The 18,669-nt window shown below is 38.2% G+C and overlaps 2 protein-coding genes and 1 pseudogene across 4 annotated transcripts; 2 read left to right on the forward strand and 1 right to left on the reverse strand.

The window, feature by feature from the left end:
• LOC136283584 (uncharacterized) overlaps positions 1–18,669 on the forward strand; it is a 215,570-nt pseudogene that overhangs the window by 191,079 nt on the left and 5,822 nt on the right.
• On the reverse strand, positions 342–18,011 carry LOC131777607 (arginine/serine-rich protein PNISR-like). Of its 3 annotated transcripts, none has more exons than XM_066171943.1 (9): positions 17,891–18,011; positions 5,959–6,071; positions 4,816–5,568; positions 4,316–4,524; positions 3,158–3,343; positions 2,385–2,484; positions 2,229–2,294; positions 1,009–1,672; positions 342–551 (listed from the first exon to the last, which is right to left on the reverse strand). In XM_066171943.1, the coding sequence occupies exons 2-8, from the start codon at positions 6,047–6,049 to the stop codon at positions 1,029–1,031; spliced, it is 2,049 nt and encodes a 682-aa protein (XP_066028040.1). In that variant the 5' UTR covers positions 6,050–6,071; positions 17,891–18,011; the 3' UTR covers positions 342–551; positions 1,009–1,028. The 3 variants fall into 3 exon arrangements, with proteins under 3 accessions (XP_066028040.1, XP_058949902.2, XP_058949901.2); XM_059093919.2 differs by lacking the exon at positions 17,891–18,011 and adding an exon at positions 6,657–6,798 and having other exon boundaries at positions 5,959–6,067; XM_059093918.2 differs by lacking the exon at positions 17,891–18,011 and adding an exon at positions 6,657–6,798.
• LOC131777602 (myocilin-like) lies at positions 12,330–16,416 on the forward strand. Its single transcript, XM_066171944.1, has 7 exons — positions 12,330–12,475; positions 12,554–12,634; positions 13,207–13,326; positions 13,656–13,728; positions 14,620–14,884; positions 15,114–15,361; positions 15,774–16,416. The coding sequence occupies exons 2-7, from the start codon at positions 12,587–12,589 to the stop codon at positions 16,025–16,027; spliced, it is 1,008 nt and encodes a 335-aa protein (XP_066028041.1). The 5' UTR covers positions 12,330–12,475; positions 12,554–12,586; the 3' UTR covers positions 16,028–16,416.

Below are 18,669 nucleotides of genomic sequence, written 5' to 3' on the forward strand. Positions count from 1 at the left end.
ACCAGTGGATTCCACTTTTGGTGAGCAAGCTGTGATCGTGGCAACATTTCCCTGATGTCTACTTCATGTTTACAATCCTACGCTATAATAACCTTTTTAAGACGTAGATTACTTATTTTACATGTCGGGCAACCATACCTAACTTGTACTCATGAATATCAACTTCAGCTTTCGCGCAGGACTGCTCAATATTAGCGGCAAGATTGGATTACAAGTTGACAGAAGAGTAGTCTACACCCTGGAGTTACAAACGTTTGATTTGCTACATACAGAAAATTATGCTGGGAATACGAACAAAATAGGTTCACGTCGTCATGTAGATTATGAGAGTTGACAACAACAAGGTTCATAAAAATTTAATTTGATCTTCAAAAAGGTACAGTGTACGCTATAGTCCGTCTTCATCAGCGACATAGCTGATTTTGAAGTTTTCCTTTTTGATTTGACGTTTTTAAGTCTCACCAGGGGGAGGAATCAAGCCCTTATCCCCAATAAAATAAAGTGCAACTAAAATTCTCTGCTCTGGTAATACTTCATTTTGTGTGTTATGCCTGCAAGAGAGTATACGATATTACCTGATCAGATCAGAGCATATATCAACAAAAGCAACACAACTAACGACAACACTTCATTACAACTAACGGATACCAAACTGACGGGACCACACGGGCTCAAACACTGTTTCCTCGGCTGTAGGGACGTGAAAGGGTGAGCCCCAGATTATTTCATGACCAGGACCCTCGTGCACAACGATCTCTGCGTTTCTCTGATTGAATATTTGTCGCTTTTGAATTCTTGGCACAAACGACAACCAACGAAACGCATGACAATAATCATACCATTGGTTTGAAAATGTTTGGGCCACAATTAAGAGATGTCATAAAACTTATTACACATATAAGCGTTCTATCTATGAAACCCAGGCAAGGTAACAGAACACAGCGTGGACAGAACAGTGATACTTGAAATAGTTATTCACAGAAACTGGAAACAGAAAATAAAATCCACCTGAATGATCCACTGCACGATCACCGTTTTCTCTCCTTCTTACCGTCCTTTTCATTACGCGGTGGCGACGAACTGGAAGATCTTCGTTTACGACGATGTTTCTTGTCCTTCTGTGAATATTCCCTACTACGTCTAGATGATTTATGTTTAATACTAGAATGTCTGCTATCAGTATCGCTCTCGGCTGAGTCACTATCACTTTTCCTTTTCTTTTTACTGCTGCTCTGTTTCCTCGGCGATCTGCTTCGTGAGCGGCTTTTCTTTCCGTGACGTCGACGATGTCTTTTTTGACGGTTCGGAGATGGAGTATCACTCCTGTCTCGCCGACGATGCTTTTTCCGACGACTCTTTTCGTGAGCCGAGACAGAGCTCTCGCTTTCGCTGTTTGAGCTGACAGGAGTCCGTCGTCGTCTTTCCTTTTTACTGCGCTTTTCATCGCGGTATTCTTTCCTGTTGGTTTCCTCTCCTTCGCTTTCAGAAGCAGACTCGTGCCTGTGATGTGTTTCTCTGCTAGGATGGCTTCGCGATCGGCTTCTTCGTATTTTTCCATCATCTTCCGCGTCAGCGATGTGGTGTTTTCTCTCGTCGTCATCAGCATATAGCTTTTCTTTGCCCGAATCTTCCTCGGATGCACTTTCACTATCTGAGCCGTAACCTCCAAGTCCTGAGAGGAAACGCAACACTATGTTAAGTCACCTCAAGAATTCGTGTAATTGATTGATCAAATTTTCCTGAGGTAAAATACTGCGACACAGGTTTTACTACACAAATTTTTACAATGCTTCTAATCTGCCTGAAACAACTCTAAGCTACTTGGCGGCGAGATATTGTCTCGTTCGTGCATATATATATATATATATATCTTAGCTTCCGCCCAATTGCTGGTATATGTGGTGAAACCAACACCCAAGGGACACGCTCGGGACTAAATATTGTGCACCTTAACAAGTGTTCCCTATGTTGATGGGAAGATAAAGAGCTAAAGGGGAACTTTTTTTAATCAGTTGAGATCAAGTCATACGTATTGATTGCTCTTTTCAGCAAGAGCCTGCTTTTGGTGCTATAAGCGACTGTGACCATGGTAGGGGCAGCATAAAACGCTCAAATAAAATGTTACCAAAGGCTACATCGTAAAGAAAGTAGTTCCACTTGCACTTCTGTGGATCATCACACAGTGCTCCATGTTAATACAGAAGTGCACCAATGTGAGCATAACAAACCTAAATATCCTCCTTTTCCGCGTAAAGCGTCCAAGCCTCCTGAGTGTTGCAACTGTCGAGCTGGACCTACAAAATTATTTAGAAACACAGCAGGTTATAATGTAATATTCCCAAAATCTATCAAAGTAACATTTATGAATCGAAGTGCCACATTACCTCTAAGCGCCTCATTATAAGTCTCCTGAGCAATTTTTTTCACCTCTTCATTAGTTACCGTTAAAAGGACTTCCGTTAGAAGTTTACGAATGTTCACCATCTATAAGCAAACAGGAAAAAAGTTACATATGCCATTTCATCCAAACTCTTTCATTCAGTACTTGCATAAATAGAGACGTTTGGTAAATGCAAGTTAATGGAAATGTTCTGCCTAACTTTAGTAAAAAAAATAAAAATCTAGCATAGGAAGGAGGAAGCTATCCAACTGAGAAGTCAAAGAACCACAAGCAATTTTGACTTGATCACAATGGACAATAAAATATTGACTAAACTACAAACTGGTCACCCTTGATGCTTACAGTTTACAAAATATAGTTTTCTGATGCCTAAGTGGCTTTTTCCTATGATGCTCTGCTTTGATTGGTTAGTTTTCAATCATCTCATAAGGTGATGCATAACCAGTACGTTTGTTTGCCTAAAGTAACTAGCAGTACACCTGCATGCAATCCAACATCTTGATCCACATTGGAAATGATTTCATCAGGAGATCCACCATAATACTTGTTATTGTTTTAGTTAATCACAACTTTGCTAATATATACGATAAATTCCACCTCACTCCTTCTTTTTTCCTCTGGGTTAATTTTTGTGAATAAGCAGATGATCAACAATATAAAATGGTAAGCCAAACTTATTTCTACATGTTAGTGTGTAGGAGATAGTGTGTATCAAGCAGTGAAGAGAGAAAAAAAACTAAACTAAATTAAACACACCAGTTCCTGTTGTTTCTCCTCTTCTGTCTTCTCCTCCTCTTCTTCCTCGTCTGATGACTGAGCCCTCTTATGAAATGAGTGACCTTGCTTGGAATCCTGACTTTTAACAGCAGAGCCTTTACTGTGGCTATCAGGAGCACTTTCTTCCCCTGATGAATGCTGACTGGCCTTTTCATTGTCACTCTCCTAGTAAAAAAAGAGTTAATTTTTCAAAACAAGTTGCACTGATATGTACATGACATTTGATTTCAAAGTTCTGATAAGAATATCCATGATAAATTTTACTGGTGAACTCTGGCATTTTTCCAGTCAGAAAGAATAATAAGAATTCAAAAGTAACTAGCTTCATTGCCGGTCACAATCTAGAATGTTGCTTTGTTCACATGTCAATTTGCTTAGAATCTTAAATAAAAAACAAATGAAAATAAATATTCATCTTAATCCAAACTTTCTCTTTAATAGTCAAATTACATACTTTTTTTCTGTGAGAAATGTTGGACAAAAGGTGAAAATGTCTTTCAAAAGGCAAACAGGAATTCCAGTTCACTCATGGCTCAATTTTGAAGCTTCTAACTATCAGCTAACCCTCTGGTTACTTGAGAGGCTATTACCAGCTTAAAACTGACCTCCAACCCATCAATTTTTCAATAGGTTATAGTAGTAAATTAATGACTAGATACAATATTTGAAAGCCATCATGTACACAAGGGAGATTTTATTGCCATGCAGAGGAGGAAATACATCCAATTATAATCTATCAAATATTTTTGCTCCATGCAATTGGTCTAAACGAATCTGTGATAGACTATCACCCAACAAAAACTGGGAAATATCCAAGGATAGACCTCATAACAATCCCCAATTATTAAACTTTACCTCTACCATGATAAAAGTATTCATTAAAAAATTAATTAAGATGAGAGTTTAGCTATTGTTACAAAAGATGGGACATGTTTGGTCATGGAGTAGCATCATAGCACAACAAAAAGTAAGCCATTTGTAACCATTTTACCCACATGTTACAAAAACATTTCAAGTATAATAAACACAATAGCCCCTGATTGGCGTGAAAATATGCTTGTATATTTGTCCTTGCATATTTGTCCTTATAATCTGTCCCATTTGTGCCAAATGGAGGCTTTTGTTTGTACACTGTACCTCATCAGAATCATTGCTCTTTGGAGATCGTATGGGAGAATGGACTTTGCCATGATCATAACCAGCAATGGTGGATGACCCAGATGCCGACAAATTTACAGTTGACTTCTTTGGTTCATTATCATCCTCTTGTTCCTGCTTCTGCTTTTTTCTTTCCAACTTTTCAAGGCCTTCCCTTATCCACAAGGGTAAAGCTTTTTTCTTCACATCTACAAGAGATGAAGCAAATGTAATCTCAGTAAGCTACAGGTTGTCTCAACACTGCACTGTACAAAATATTTACATAGACATGCTTGGAATGGTTTCTTTTTCTCCACTGGCTTTGAAGTTGGCCATTTTCACCAATTCACATGACATTCTCTAACAACACTGCAACCTTTAACCAAAAAGCAGAGAAATATGCAAATGTAAAGCACCACATTTGATGGTGGGTCAAATTTGAGACCTGTCTTATAACTAATTCTGGTGCCACTCAAACCAAATAAATGAGGTTTACTTACCAGATAGTCCAGCACTTATATCAGGCAAAGAATCAACTGAAGGATGGCTTTTAGGTTTGGCATGTTCATGTGCAAACCTGGGATGATGTCGTTCCATTTCAAAAGACTGCTGATGATAATAATGACTATCAAATTGAGGTTGGTAATCATAAACCTGTGCCCCTGGGAGGAGCGGGGCTTGATGGCCATAATCAAGACTCTGTCCATGCCCATAGTCAATGGGCTGGACTGCTGCATGGCTGTACTGCTGAGGAGGGGGTCGATCAAACCCATGGTTATGATCAAAGGTTTGCATTCCAGGAAGCACAGGTGCCACAGGCTGGTGATTGTAATCTTGAGTAATGACTGGCTTGCGCTCTTCTTTATGATCAAAAAGAGGCTTGCTGTTTTCTTCAAACTTGGTAACACTGGTTCCCACAGTCCCATCATCCATGGCCACTGTTTCAATGTTATCAATAGCAGGTTGGCTTTCAACATTGGCTGCATCTGACCACCCTGGTGGTGGTGGGTCTGGGACTTCCTCTGGAGGGAGGGGTGGGGCATCAGACCCTTGGTGATACTGATGATTCTCAACCAACATTTGTGGCTGCTGCTGTCCAACTTGATAACCACCATACCCTGGCTGCTGATGCATCTGAGCATGGCCTGCCTGTGGTGGTGGCTGCTGCTGCTGGTAGTACTGTGCCATCTGTTCCTGTGCCATTCGTTGTTGAGCCCATAAAGCTGCTTTAGCAGCCCAGTCTTGGCTCGCATCTGAAAGTGAAAATATGTTGGCTCTCTTATCTTAGGCTAACAAACAACATGTCTTCAAATTCTCAGAGATCATACTCACAATTCCAATATGTCCAAAATGTACCACAAATAATTTAGCCACCAAATAAGAATTGCTAGAACACTGCATCAAAGCAGGTTATATTTAATTTTTTACACTACCACTGCTAGTTCTTAATGAAATGTGTTTTATTGCAATGTCTATTTAAAAAAATTTAGCATATCAAATCAAAAGTGGAAATCCAAACTTAGGATTAAAACACCAAGTTTCCACTCTCTCTTGGAAGATTGTGCACCAGGCTGAAGGTGAATTGAAGCCAAGCAGTACTGCGCATTCCCACTTACTCTACAGCCTTTAATTGTGATGCTTACCTGCAGATTGAGTTTGATACTGGTAGTTGTAAGACATTTGCCACCATTGCTGGGCATTTGCAGATGCCTGTTGATGTCCGCCTGCCCACATCCTCAAAACTACAAGGGCCTAGCTAATCATGGAAGATTTCAAAATCATGTCTGACGTTGACAAACCCCAATAAGTCTCCACAAAAACAAATGAGCTTTAAAAAAATTACATTTAATGTGGATTGTAATAATCACATATCGCGTAAAAAAGACATATTACACAGAATGTGTGGACAGTTACATATATCAAATGCAAAAATTGCACAATTTCATTATCATTTTCACATGGTACTTCAAGGCTAAATTCCCTAAATTCTACTTCTACGGATTCAAACAGTGAAGTCCGAATCATCTAATTGCATACAAGCTCACTAATTAACCGCAAAAACATTAACACTTTCCGCCATAGTAAAGTACATGACAGTGCGGCGCTTCCAACATTACGAATGCTGGTAATCGCGAAGACAAGAAATACATGATGCGATAGCTCTGTGATCACCTTCAACGCATTCTATCGAATAGTGACTGTTTCTAGTTTTTCAATTCTAGATTGTATCGTTCGAAAATAAAGATGTAAAGCGGTCAAGCTAGTCCACAGTTCATCAATTCGACCTCCATTATTTGAAGACTCGGCATTCCCGATCGCTTTACAGAGCAATCGTTCCTACCTGTGTAATCACTGATCCAACACAAAATGATTCTGTCACCTATTCCTTGATGATAAAACCCAAATGATGTCGCAAGAGTACTCTGGAGAGCTTAAAAGAACTGAATATTTCACATGACAACAACTCGCCATGCGAGGAAATCAAATGCAATACGTCTCAGAGGGGGCTCAATTGATTGAATGATTTGACCGTGGAGCATTATGGATACGTTGAAACCCGACCCAAGCCGCTTTTGCATAAGTAACCAACACAGCAGGGATAGTATTTTGCGAAATTGGAGACCTAAAAGGCTATTAAAATTTCCTGATTCACGGGCAGATTCTTTTTTCAGTAGCCAAAAAGCCAACTGATCTATTCACTCATTAGCAACAATGATCACTAGCAATGGACACTTCTTTTCTCTAGGAATTTGGTTTGTCTCTTAATCAGCGAGTTAAATGCTTCGAGTTTAGTGAGTTTTATCGAGTTGTACTTAAAACAGATTGTTTAGAATGCCTGCGCGAGGAAACCAGGTAGTTTTATTGGCGCTCTCTTCGAGGGAGTGCTTCACGCGCAACGCGTGGAATCGCGTGTATAGATATATAGAGCGATCCATTTTCTTCACAAGGGTTCGCTCATAAAACCAAGAGAAAAATCGAGCTGTAGAAAGTTTAGAATGTGCTTTCGGGAGAAATCGTCCCCGTGAAGCATTAAACAAAGGAAGTGCACGTGTAACACCTAACCCTAAAACGCGCACCGAAGTCTGATTTCAATTCAGTCTCATTGGTAAATACGCATTACGTCGTACTATTTCTGCTCAGTATTTTAAAAATTGATCTCCAATAGCTCACAGGAGTGCGTGAAGAAATCGGGCGCATGATCTGCAATACGAGAAAACATGATCAGACAGGGATGGACGACGACTGAAGTCAGAACTGAGAAGGTTAGTGATTACAGCGATGGTTGCGTTTGATTTAGGTTGATAATCAGTGATTTATAGCTGAATGCAAAAAATCTGATGTTAAGTTATGTTTTGATTCTTTTAATTTCATTTTAACATTATGTATTGCTTACCCTTGAAAAACTATAGAAAGGCAAACCGAACCGATTAATTAACTCTGCGAAATACGAGTTTCCAGTGACCGATCACGGAATTTTGTTAAATAGTCCTGAGATGGAATCATATCAAACTCATGGGGTACAAATAGTCTTAACATGAATGTAGTGACCACGCCCACTTCGACACCCCACTCAAATCGAGTGTAATTTTCGAATGTTTTACCATCGTGCGGATTCTCTACGGAAAAAGCACTCAATGTACCTCTGAAATATTAAACTATAACATTGTGGCTTTCTATTTCGCTAATTTTCTAACTTGAAGGTAAAGTTTTTCCCTCGTCATTTTTACCTTTTCTCCGAGCGGTTGCGTGAAATTAACAAGGCGTTTTTGATCAAAACACGACCGAGCGAAGGGTCTCGGGCGATATCTCTTTTACGCAGGCGCAAATTAAAAATGTACCGCCAGAATCAAAAAGAGGAACAAATTTCCTTTGTTTTGATATGTAAAGTGTCGAACAAAAAGCAGATTTACCTTCGTCAAATGGCGTTTCAAAACAGCTGTATCTTCCTCCTTTTGATTTTTCCTGTTTTGTAAGGGTGAAAGCAGTAGGAGAGGGATCGGGAAACTCAGAAAGCGCTTCGGGAATTAATCTGCCATCGTTTACTTACAAGATAAACAAGTAAGATTTGTGAAGTTCGTTGAAGTATGAAGTCTAAATAAATGCCTTTTTAAAGCTTGTTTGCTAGATTTTTCGTAAACTTCCCTGATAAATTTTTCGTTTCAGCTTACTAGTCTATACTATTTCAAAGCAATGTCAAGACGAAGACGGAGAACCATGAGTCGGTCCTTTCAACAATCGTAAACAAAGTGTTTGAGCAATCAGGTATACGAGGTGTAATAATCAATAGCCGCATATCAGAAGTCTTCAGAAAGAAAGTATTCTGCCTTCAGAAAGCTGTCAAGAAAGCTAATAATCGTGGCGGAAGGCAATTAAACGGGCCCTCGGTATCGATTTAATATCATATCGATCTCAATATCATACAGTTTTGTATCTTTCTTCCGTGGATTCGCCTTTCTAACGAGGGTGTATGTTGAGAATTCATTGCAAAATCGCTTTGTGTTTTTTAATTTCCCTCTTTGACCTGTCCGCCATTTTGAAAATTCGTAACGGAGAGCATGCGCATTACCTGAGGTTAGTGGTTTCGTGCACCTGGAACCGAGAAAAACAAATGTTCGTCGCACTGGGGAAAGAGTTTGATATGTTTACAGTTTCATTGAAACAAATCTCCTAGTTTCTTAATTCCAAATTCTTATGCCTCAGTTCTTTCTCGTACCATTAGATAGTCATTTCAGCGAAAGCTTCCAAATGCTTCTTCACCGTATTATCTAAAATACGAGTACTACTCTTGAAAAGTATCTTAATGGGGGTAAGTTTCTAAAGAAACGGTGGTGCCGCGCCGGTGGATTTATTTTGGTTTGGATTTATTACCTGAGTTTATAATGTAGATTGCCTACCATTTAGAAATTATAAAGCTGACATTTCGAATGTTGACGCTTCGTTGGAGCGAATGATAGATCTAAAATACAATCGAACTTCAACTTCAATTGAATTGTGAAAATGAGAAGGGCAATTGCAAGTGACGAAGCACTTTCAGTGGACTTTTCGCGTTGTTTTTCATATTTTTCAGTATTGAAAGACAAAACCTCTTTTTTTTTTCAACTTGCTTACCACTCAGGCCTCACGACCACATCAGTTTGTAAAAGACTTGAACATGTTACTTTCGCAAGAAGCATATTTTAATTTATGAATGTCAATTGACAAGGGACTCTAATGCTTTACTCAATAGAAGTATTGTCAGCTTAGGGACACTTGTTTACAGAGGGTTTCATCTACTTGTTATGGCGGTGTATTTCTGTCATTGTCACGTTTTGTAATCGCGGATGTTCAATGTTTGCCAGACAGCTGGCAAACATTGAAAAGTTGCTAACTCCAGGTCATCACTGCATGACAATAAAAACGTCGAAATTCCGAGTCTGTGGCTTCAGCTCTGAAAGCAAAATTTCATAAACCGTCTACTTTTGTGATCTCTGTTTATCTGTTTTGTTGCGCGTCTAGGGCAAATTACAGAAGTGCGAACTTTCAAATAAGGTTGTAGAAACTTCACTATCTACTAACGAGCCGCATCTTCAGTTTGTCGAGAAAGTTTCGAATACCTTTTTTAATGCAGTTTTATAATGTATATATGAATATGTCAAAGATATTGTCACTAAGACTAACACACACTGCATCTATGTGGACGCTGCTTGACTTTATTCAAGAGGAACTAGCAACTTTCACTGGAGCCCAATATGAAGCAATGCTTTCTCTTTCGGCGTCTCGAGAAATTCAGGCTGATTTACAAATAGAAATCAAAACATTGGAAAATTTCAGCCTTTCTTTTAAAATAGACAAACGTCAATTTTTGAAGCAATTTTGAATTTTTATCTTTTTTTCATATTTTCTTTCTTTTTTCTTTAGGTTTAAAAGGTCACTAGAAATTTCAAAACGCGCCTTTAAAAAAATATTGTCAATTATAATCAATTTCATCCTTAACCTCTCTGATATCTAAAATCTGCTATTTCCAACGATGGATTGTAATGCCAAATTGTAATCGTCGTTTTGATGCCCTTTTTTCGCTTGTAAACTGTGCTTGTTTATGGACGAATCTACCGAAGTCGACACATTATCGAGTGATATTAAGATTTTCAGTTTTGCGAGACTACTCGAAAGCGCCGCCCTTGATTTCAGTGTGCCGAATGTCTGTTTTCAGTTCTTGACTTTCCAGTGATAAAAAAATGCAGATCAAGGTTCAAATGAAATAATGTTGAAAAACGTTTGCGACGAGACGAAGGGAATACTGTACCATCGAATTCAGTTCTGATGTAGAAGCACCTGGCGGGTTGGACTCTTAAGTGCTTTTCGTTTGCCTTAAAGAAGTGGAAGAGAGATTCATTCCCACGTCTCTCCGTCATTATTCAATGATACAAGTAGAACCAATTTACTCAGGGGTTAATGTAGTTTGTGCTGCCGCTCCGCCGCGGTGGCCTGGTTGTATTGTGCTTAACAAATCCAAATTTATTCGGAGTCAAACGTTTACGGCCGGTTATTTTACACAAGGTCCAACCCAAACCGCGTTTTTACGCAAGTAGTGAGCCTAGGGCTTCCTCTATAAGAGGGTTGATCTAATTTAATAAATTCCCTTCAACTATTAGCTTTCGGCCCCCTTGACACTGTTCACAAAAACAAATGTTTAGACTAAAAGTTCGGCTAAATTGGAGATGGCAATTTTTTTAAGCAACGGATAAACTTTGTCTAAATAACCGGCTCTAATGTTCAAAGCTAATGTAGGACGGTTACAGCCTTGAGAGCGAACCTTACTTCTAAACAGAATCGGTTTCCAAGGAAGAATTGACGCCCTTTAGAGTGGAAATCGCCAATAGTTGGAATTTTGCTACACAACCGTACCATTTCAGCTGGAAAGATGAAAGCGAAAACTTCAAGAAAAGCAATTCAATCTGCGGAATTTGCAATAAATAAGATTATTTTGAGTGCTAGAGAAGACAGCTTTGAGCAATCTAAAGTGAAAAAGCGCCTATCAACGTTCTTAGCTGATGATTTCTATATTGGAAACCGGTTTGAGTCGCTCCAGTATATACTCAGTCGATTATGTTATTTTTCATTCGGCAGAAGTCGCAGCCAAGTTTCATGATATTCTGATTCAAGGCAGTGCCGTGTGGTACAGCAATATATATTGGAGCGGCTGTTGACATGTCGTAGAGAAAGCACAAACATTCCCTTTCATACAATACAAACACCAAATCAGAAGAGAGACAGTAAACTTTAGTAGGGTCAGGTATGGCGCAGAGGTTGGAGCGCTTGCCTCCCATCTCTGAGACACGGGTTCAATTCCCAAACTGAACAGTAGCAAAAACCTTCGGGAAAAATCGATTTATTTGCCAGTCAGGTTAATAGTTCTCGCAATAAACTTAACAGTAGCATTACCTTGTAACACCTCTCTGAGTGTTAATCGACTCGTTATTTCCAGTTACCTCACTAACTCTTATCGTAAGATCAACACCAAGGCTAGAGCAGCACTATTTCTTTTATTTTTTATCTGTATTTTTTCTGGTAATCCAAATTGGATTCCCCTATGGCAGCTTTTAACAAAATAAATGCATGGACAGACAGTGTCCTAAAACATATTTTAATTTAAGGTTTCAGTTTCTTTAGTAAATCGTTTCAATTCAGGTTCATTACGCATTTTAGACTTAAATATTTTCTTTCCACGCTCGTAAGCATCAACTTTTTGTTTTTGTAAGAGAAGACACTTATCGTAATCTTGATATGATTTATTTGCCTCCTTGATCAATTTGCTGTCTTTAAGAAAACCACGAATTGTTGCACTACTCGACTCAATGATTTGAGAGTAAAAGAAAATATTTTTCGTCTTCTTCTTGCCGTTCGTGTCTCAAAAAGTGTTATGGATGTTTTGCCTCGGTTTGTTGACGCTTCACCTCAATTGATGTCATAATCAATAAACAATGACTCATACTCCAACCAACATGAAAATTCGCAGACTCTACTTGTTGTACGTGGCCAAGTTCAAGTCACTCAATAAAGAGCGCATCTGTCTGACAAAATTCAATCTCTGTGGCATCGAAGCCCCTCGCAAGAAAACCTCCTGGCCTAGAGAGTCTAGAGATATCTACTACTGGAAAACACAAGTTTGCAAATTTCTTTGTAAGTATAGTTATATCTTTTGAATTTAATTTCCTATAGGCAAACTTGAGATGTAAATTTGATTTGATTTTCTTTCAGATCTGTTCAAGGCGAAGGCATTCCTCTCCCATAATGTTTCGATACCTCTCACTGTTCCTCCTTCAGTTTATTCTACTTCTGGTAAGGTCTGAGGCTTTTACCTAACGTACACAACCGAACCATGATTTCCTTCGATTTATTGCCTTTCCATTTTATAACGGAGTCTGTAAACAACCTCGATAGCTCGCTCAGAGTATATAGTTATTGCTCAAGACAATTCTCAGTGTTACACCATAGCTTCTTCATAATTTTAAAAACTTGAGTGTGTAGTGTGGGTAACGAGGTTTTCTAAACAACAATTCATTCAGCCCTTTTAGATATAAACATCTAGTGTTTCGTGAAAATGTTCCCAGTTAATCTTCTTCTTTTAAACTTAATACAAATTACGGAAAAAAGAGCTTCTAGGTTTAATGCTGAATAAATTGACAACATTTGTATGGGTACTAACTCAGTCAGTTGTTATTACAACCATCCGATGGATTTTTGTACCCTAAAACAACTTACTCTTACAAGAAACGTGTTTTACGAGGCTCTCGCAGGAAATGATGACAAGTTCATTCGATGTATAAATATTTCTTTAAGTTTCCTCGAGCTCCCAGTATGGCTTTTGGTTTAGCGCTTTAATTTTACCAAATACCATGTTCCTGCTCTAGGGCGATGGACTTGCTAAATCTGCGGTGAATTCGCGGATTAAACGCGGCTTATCTTCCCACCACCATCACTCGTCGAAGTTATCAATAAAAGACCTTGCTCTCGAGCTGGCAAAGAAGCACGTAAGTAGATTGAAGTAAATAATTGTATCTTTTAAATATGTGGTCACTACCGCCACTAAGAGATTATAAACTAACCTCCTGTTGTCACTCAAGTCTGATACCACCAATGCAAAGGTTCTGCCGCATAGTGAAATTTGTTTATTTTTCTCTTACTTTACAATTCTGGATTTTTGAAAATCGCTTTTGCCCGCACTGTATCATCATCAGCTTTAGGTCAGATAGTAAACGCAAGTGTCACGACCATTTACTAGAAAAATTCCCGTCAGCAAACTAAAGAAACGTGTTACTCGGGTTTAGCGTATTACTGAGATAGCTTTTTCTGTTTGTAGTTGCTCAAGATGATCCTTGATGAGCAACATGATTTAGATAAAGCAAAAGAGAATGATTACATCCTGAAAAGAGGTTTGTTAAAAATGATAACTACGTGGCTTTTAGAGGCCAGGATTAAATTGTTTCTAATTTGTTTTAACACAGCTACGAAGATTTACAGCATATTTTGAAATTTCTTTTGCAGTTTTTGTCAAATGGTATGCAAAGAATACAAAAAACAAATTGGATTGGAAAATGTATGAAAAATAATAAGAGTGAGATTGAAAAGTACAAAATATATTCCAGAAATTTATGGAAAACATAAACGAAAACAAAACCATATTTGCAAAAAGTCTCTGAATTTCGAAAACTACTGAAAATTCGCAAAATCGATAAATTCAATGGAGAGGACAAGGAAAGACCCAAAAGAGATTCATGAAAATCGCAGAAGCTCGCAAATAACACAATCTGAAAAAAAAAATACACAAGAGTCGAATGTTTGCTAAATAAACGAAAATTTAAGAAACATTGCTAGATCGCAGAAACCATAGAAAATTGTCTAGACAAGTGTCTACGAACATCACCAAATGTATGCAAAAGGGTTAAGGAAGGCTCCAACCAAAACAGCCAAATTGACGCAAAATATCACAAATTTGACTAAGACGTGCCAAAAAACGGTCTAGTTTGCAAAAAATGCAATAAAAATTAATGTTACTTCTGTAAAATCCAAGGAAAGGCTCAGTTTAAGTGGTTGGCTTAACACCTAAGATGCAGAAGCTCTAATTGACATGGAACCAGAAAATCGCATATGTCGCAAAATGTGCTGAGAAGAACATTAAGTTAGAGAAAAACAACGCTGATTCTGCATTACGAATTGACATGAGTGTAGTTAACCAGAAGGCTTTTTAGTCAAATATTTCTATGAAAAGAAGGAAAATGTGATCAACCAATAATCGATTTCATCTTTAATTGAAACTTCTTCAGACAGGTGCACAAACATCAAATCTGTTGGAAAACCTATCACTCACAACACTCGGTATTATACACGAGGAGCTTGGATGAAAGACCCACTAGGAATCATGGGTGCTGAGACCATATTTACCATGGAATATTATTACACAAATGTTATCCAAGCGTTTGAAAACATGGAAAAGTTCAAGGCTGGTGTGGTTCACAAGACTTATTCCTTGCCTTATTACTCTGATGGAACTGGAGCAGTCGTGTACGGACCATACCTCTACTACAACAGGTGAAATATTTCATGGTTTCCAGCTTTACCTAACTTACAATTAAAAAAATAAAATTTGGACTTGTTTTACAGATAGATAGATTCGAAACACGTGTTTGAAAGATAAATTTTTGTTTACAGGGAGGTTTCTTCTCATTCTCATGAAAATTAAAACATTCTGCAGCATAAGAATCTAAGTAGAAATTAGTCCCATCTGCTGAATCATTTGTTATTAATCTTTTGATTACAGAGCCAATTCAGCTTATATCATCAAGTACAATCTTCTCACAGAGCGTATGGAGGCTCAAATTAGTGTAAGCGGCTTTTCAGCGCGAAGGAACAACTATCGATCGGGCGGCTACAGTGGAATGGACTTGGCAGTTGACGAGCAAGGATTGTGGGTACTTTGGGGAAGTACTGGAAACAGTTATCGTTTGTACGCATCAAAAATAGATGTGCGTAGAAACACAGTCATCCAAACTTGGAGCTTGCGTACAGGTTAGTATGCGACATGAAGCTATGTAAACGGAGACGAAACTGTAAAACAAAAGAGAACGAGTTAATGAGGTGGGGATATTTTAGGCGAATCTAAGTTAAGGGCGATTAAAGAATAAGCGATAGAATGACTAACCCTACTCCTAGCACAGGGCAGCAACCGAATTAAGGACACGTAGTACCAATAAAGGATGACAAAAAAGAAATTGTCCTCACAGATGAGGTGTAAGTAAAGAAACTGTAGGTAAGGAAGCTTAAATTAATTCAAGCCTTGACGGAACTCGAACAGTTGCCTTCCTAGTTAGCTTTACAACCACCTGAGGTATGGTATCTGATCACAAACAAAAGAAGTATCTTTGCCGAATGAATTTTGTCGATTTTGCATTTAATTTTGACTCTTCTTTTCTCCGCGCAGAGAGGATGTCCTATATGGGAAATGCTTTTGTAGTTTGTGGAGTGATTTACTGTATTGACGAAAGCAGCAGCAAAACCACCACCATCAACTTTGCTTATGATACTAAGACAGGGAAACAATGGATTCCCAGCATAAAGTTCACAAACCAGTATGGTTACAACTCTATGGTGGACTACAACCCCACAGAAAGAGTGCTCTATGCTTGGGACAACAGACGTCTTGTTACCTACCCTCTCACCTTTGAGGAACAGTAGATTGGTGCAAAATTTAATAAGAGAATAATCCAAGTGATATGTGAAACTTTTTGATTAATTTACTGCTTTGTAGATGCACTTGCGAACGAAATAAGCTAACATTACAATTGGCATTTTTACATGTTGATTTAGTCTTACAGACGCAAAACCTTAACTCAGCTGTTTTGTCTCCTGATGGCTCGAGCACAGATCTTTTGACAGAAGTTATTTTTCAACTTGTTTCAATCATTTCAACTGCGATTGTAGGACTTTAATCAAGGGTTTTAACTTCTGAAAAAGTGCTCTTTGTAATCAAAAGTTTTGAAAATGTAGAAAAGTCTCAATCTTTGAATTGACTAAACTTTCTATCTCTTTTGGTTTTGAAAAATAAAATGTGGGAAATGGCATAATAGTTGTGATTGTCTCATTTATTTGCAGTACAAATTTCAAAAAATCGACTTAATTTTTGTTCACTACATTTTACTTACTTTGCAGACCAGTTGTTATCATAAATGGCAGAGAACAGAGGGATAGCTTGTTGGAAACAACAATTTGGAAGTTACAAGAAAAAAATCAGTCCTTAATGTCAAGCAGTGTTGTGTCAGTTCAAGTGGAGATCATATCCTTGTATAAAAATTTACAAAAATTCAAACAGTTTTCTTTCTTTTTCCAAGAATAAGGTTACTCTATTGTACCTGGCGCGAGATTGTGGCTTTGGAAAGTATATTTTTACTTATGAAGGAAATGATAGTCGATAATTTCATTTCTAATTAAAAATACCAAGCTTCATTGGAATAATACTAGTTTTCCTTTTCACGAGATATGTTCCTTGGTGACCTGAAAACTTTGCGATTAGCCTTCTAGCACCTCTTAGGACCCGTAGGTGCTAAAAAAGCTTCATTGACTCCCCTGAATAGTCATTTTGTTCATAAACTCAAGTGAAATGATGACATTCAGCAGAGGGTTGTGCATTGATTTATGATATTTTTTTTCAAATATGACTCTCAAGCGTTAAAATTTGTGAGGCCTCAGTTTCATATGGCTGAGAGCTTTTACATGTCTTTAAAGTCTGAGAGATCATACTCACAATTTAAATATGTCCAAAATGAACCAGAAATAATTTAGGTAGCAAAAAGGAATTGTAAGAACACAAGATTCAATGCAGGGTATCTGACTGCATCAAAGCATTCTACATTAGATTTTCTTACACTTCCACTGCCAGTTCTTATTGCAATGTAATTTAATGCAATTTCTATTATAATTTTAGGGCCTAGCTAGCCATGGAAGATTTCAAAATCATGTCCCTAACCTAACCCTAAACTCTGAATCATGTCTGACAAACCCCAACAAGTCTCCACAAAAACAAATGAGCTTTAAAACCATTACATTTAATGTGGCTTATAATAATCACATATCGCGTACAAATGACATATTACACAAAATGTGTGAACAGTTACATGTATCAAATGCAAAAATTGCACAATTTCATTATCATTTTCACATGGCATTTCGAGGCTAAATTCACTAAATTCTACTTCTACGGATTCCAACAGTAAAGTCCGAATGATCTAATTGCATACAAGCTCACTAATTAACCGCAAAAACATCAACACCTGCTGCCGTAGTAAAGTACGTGACAATGCAGCGCCTCCACCATTTCCAATTCTAGTAATCGCGAAGACAAGAAATACATGATGCGATAGCTCTGTGATCGCCTTCAACGCATTCTATCGAACAGTGACTGTTTCTAGTTGTTCAATTCTAGATCGTTTCATCGAAAATAATGATGTAAAACGCTCAAGCTAGTCCACAGTTCACCAATTCGACCTCCATTATACTAGAGACTCGGCATTCCCGATTGCTTTACAGAGCAGTCGTTCCTACCTGTGTATTCACTGATTCAACACAAAATGATTCTGTCACCTATTCCTTGATGATAAAACCCAAGTCATGTCGCAAAAGTACTCTGGAGAGCTTAAAAGAACTGAATATTTCACATGACAACAACTCGCCATGCGAGGAAATCAAGTGTAATACGCCTTAGAGGGGACTCAATTGATTAAAACGGTTTTTTTTAGAACGCCTGCAAGGAAACCAAGTAGTTTTATTTAGGGATTGCATAAGTGTCCAGTGTTTTCGTGCTCTCTTTGAGGGAGTGCTTCACGCGCAAAGCGTAGAATCACGTGTAGAGTTATGTAAAGCGATCCATTTTCTTCACAGGAGTTCGATCCTAAAAACAAAAAAAAAATTAAGCTGTAGAGAGTTTAGAATGTGCTTTCGGGAGACATCGTCCCCGTGATGCAATCAAACAAAGGACGCACGCGCGCGTAACACCTAACGTTAGCGCTGAAACGCGCGCCATAGTCTAATTTCAATTCAGTCTTGTTGGCAACTACGCATTACGACGTACTATTTTCGCCTTGTATTTTCAGAAATTGATCTCAAGTAGCTCACAGGAGTAATTGCTTCTCTGTTAAGCTGTTTAACTGAGTTGTAAATTGGCCATCGTTTAGAGATTATAAAGCTGACATTTCGAGTGTTAACGCTTCGTTGGAGCGAACAATAGACATATAATATAAACGAACTCATGTCAACTTCAGTTGAATTGTGAAAATAAGAATGAGAAGTGCGAGTGACGAAGCACTTTCAGCAAACCTTTCGCG

Source organism: Pocillopora verrucosa, chromosome 9 (assembly GCF_036669915.1).
Source record: "Pocillopora verrucosa isolate sample1 chromosome 9, ASM3666991v2, whole genome shotgun sequence".
Classification (NCBI taxonomy): domain Eukaryota; kingdom Metazoa; phylum Cnidaria; class Anthozoa; order Scleractinia; family Pocilloporidae; genus Pocillopora; species Pocillopora verrucosa.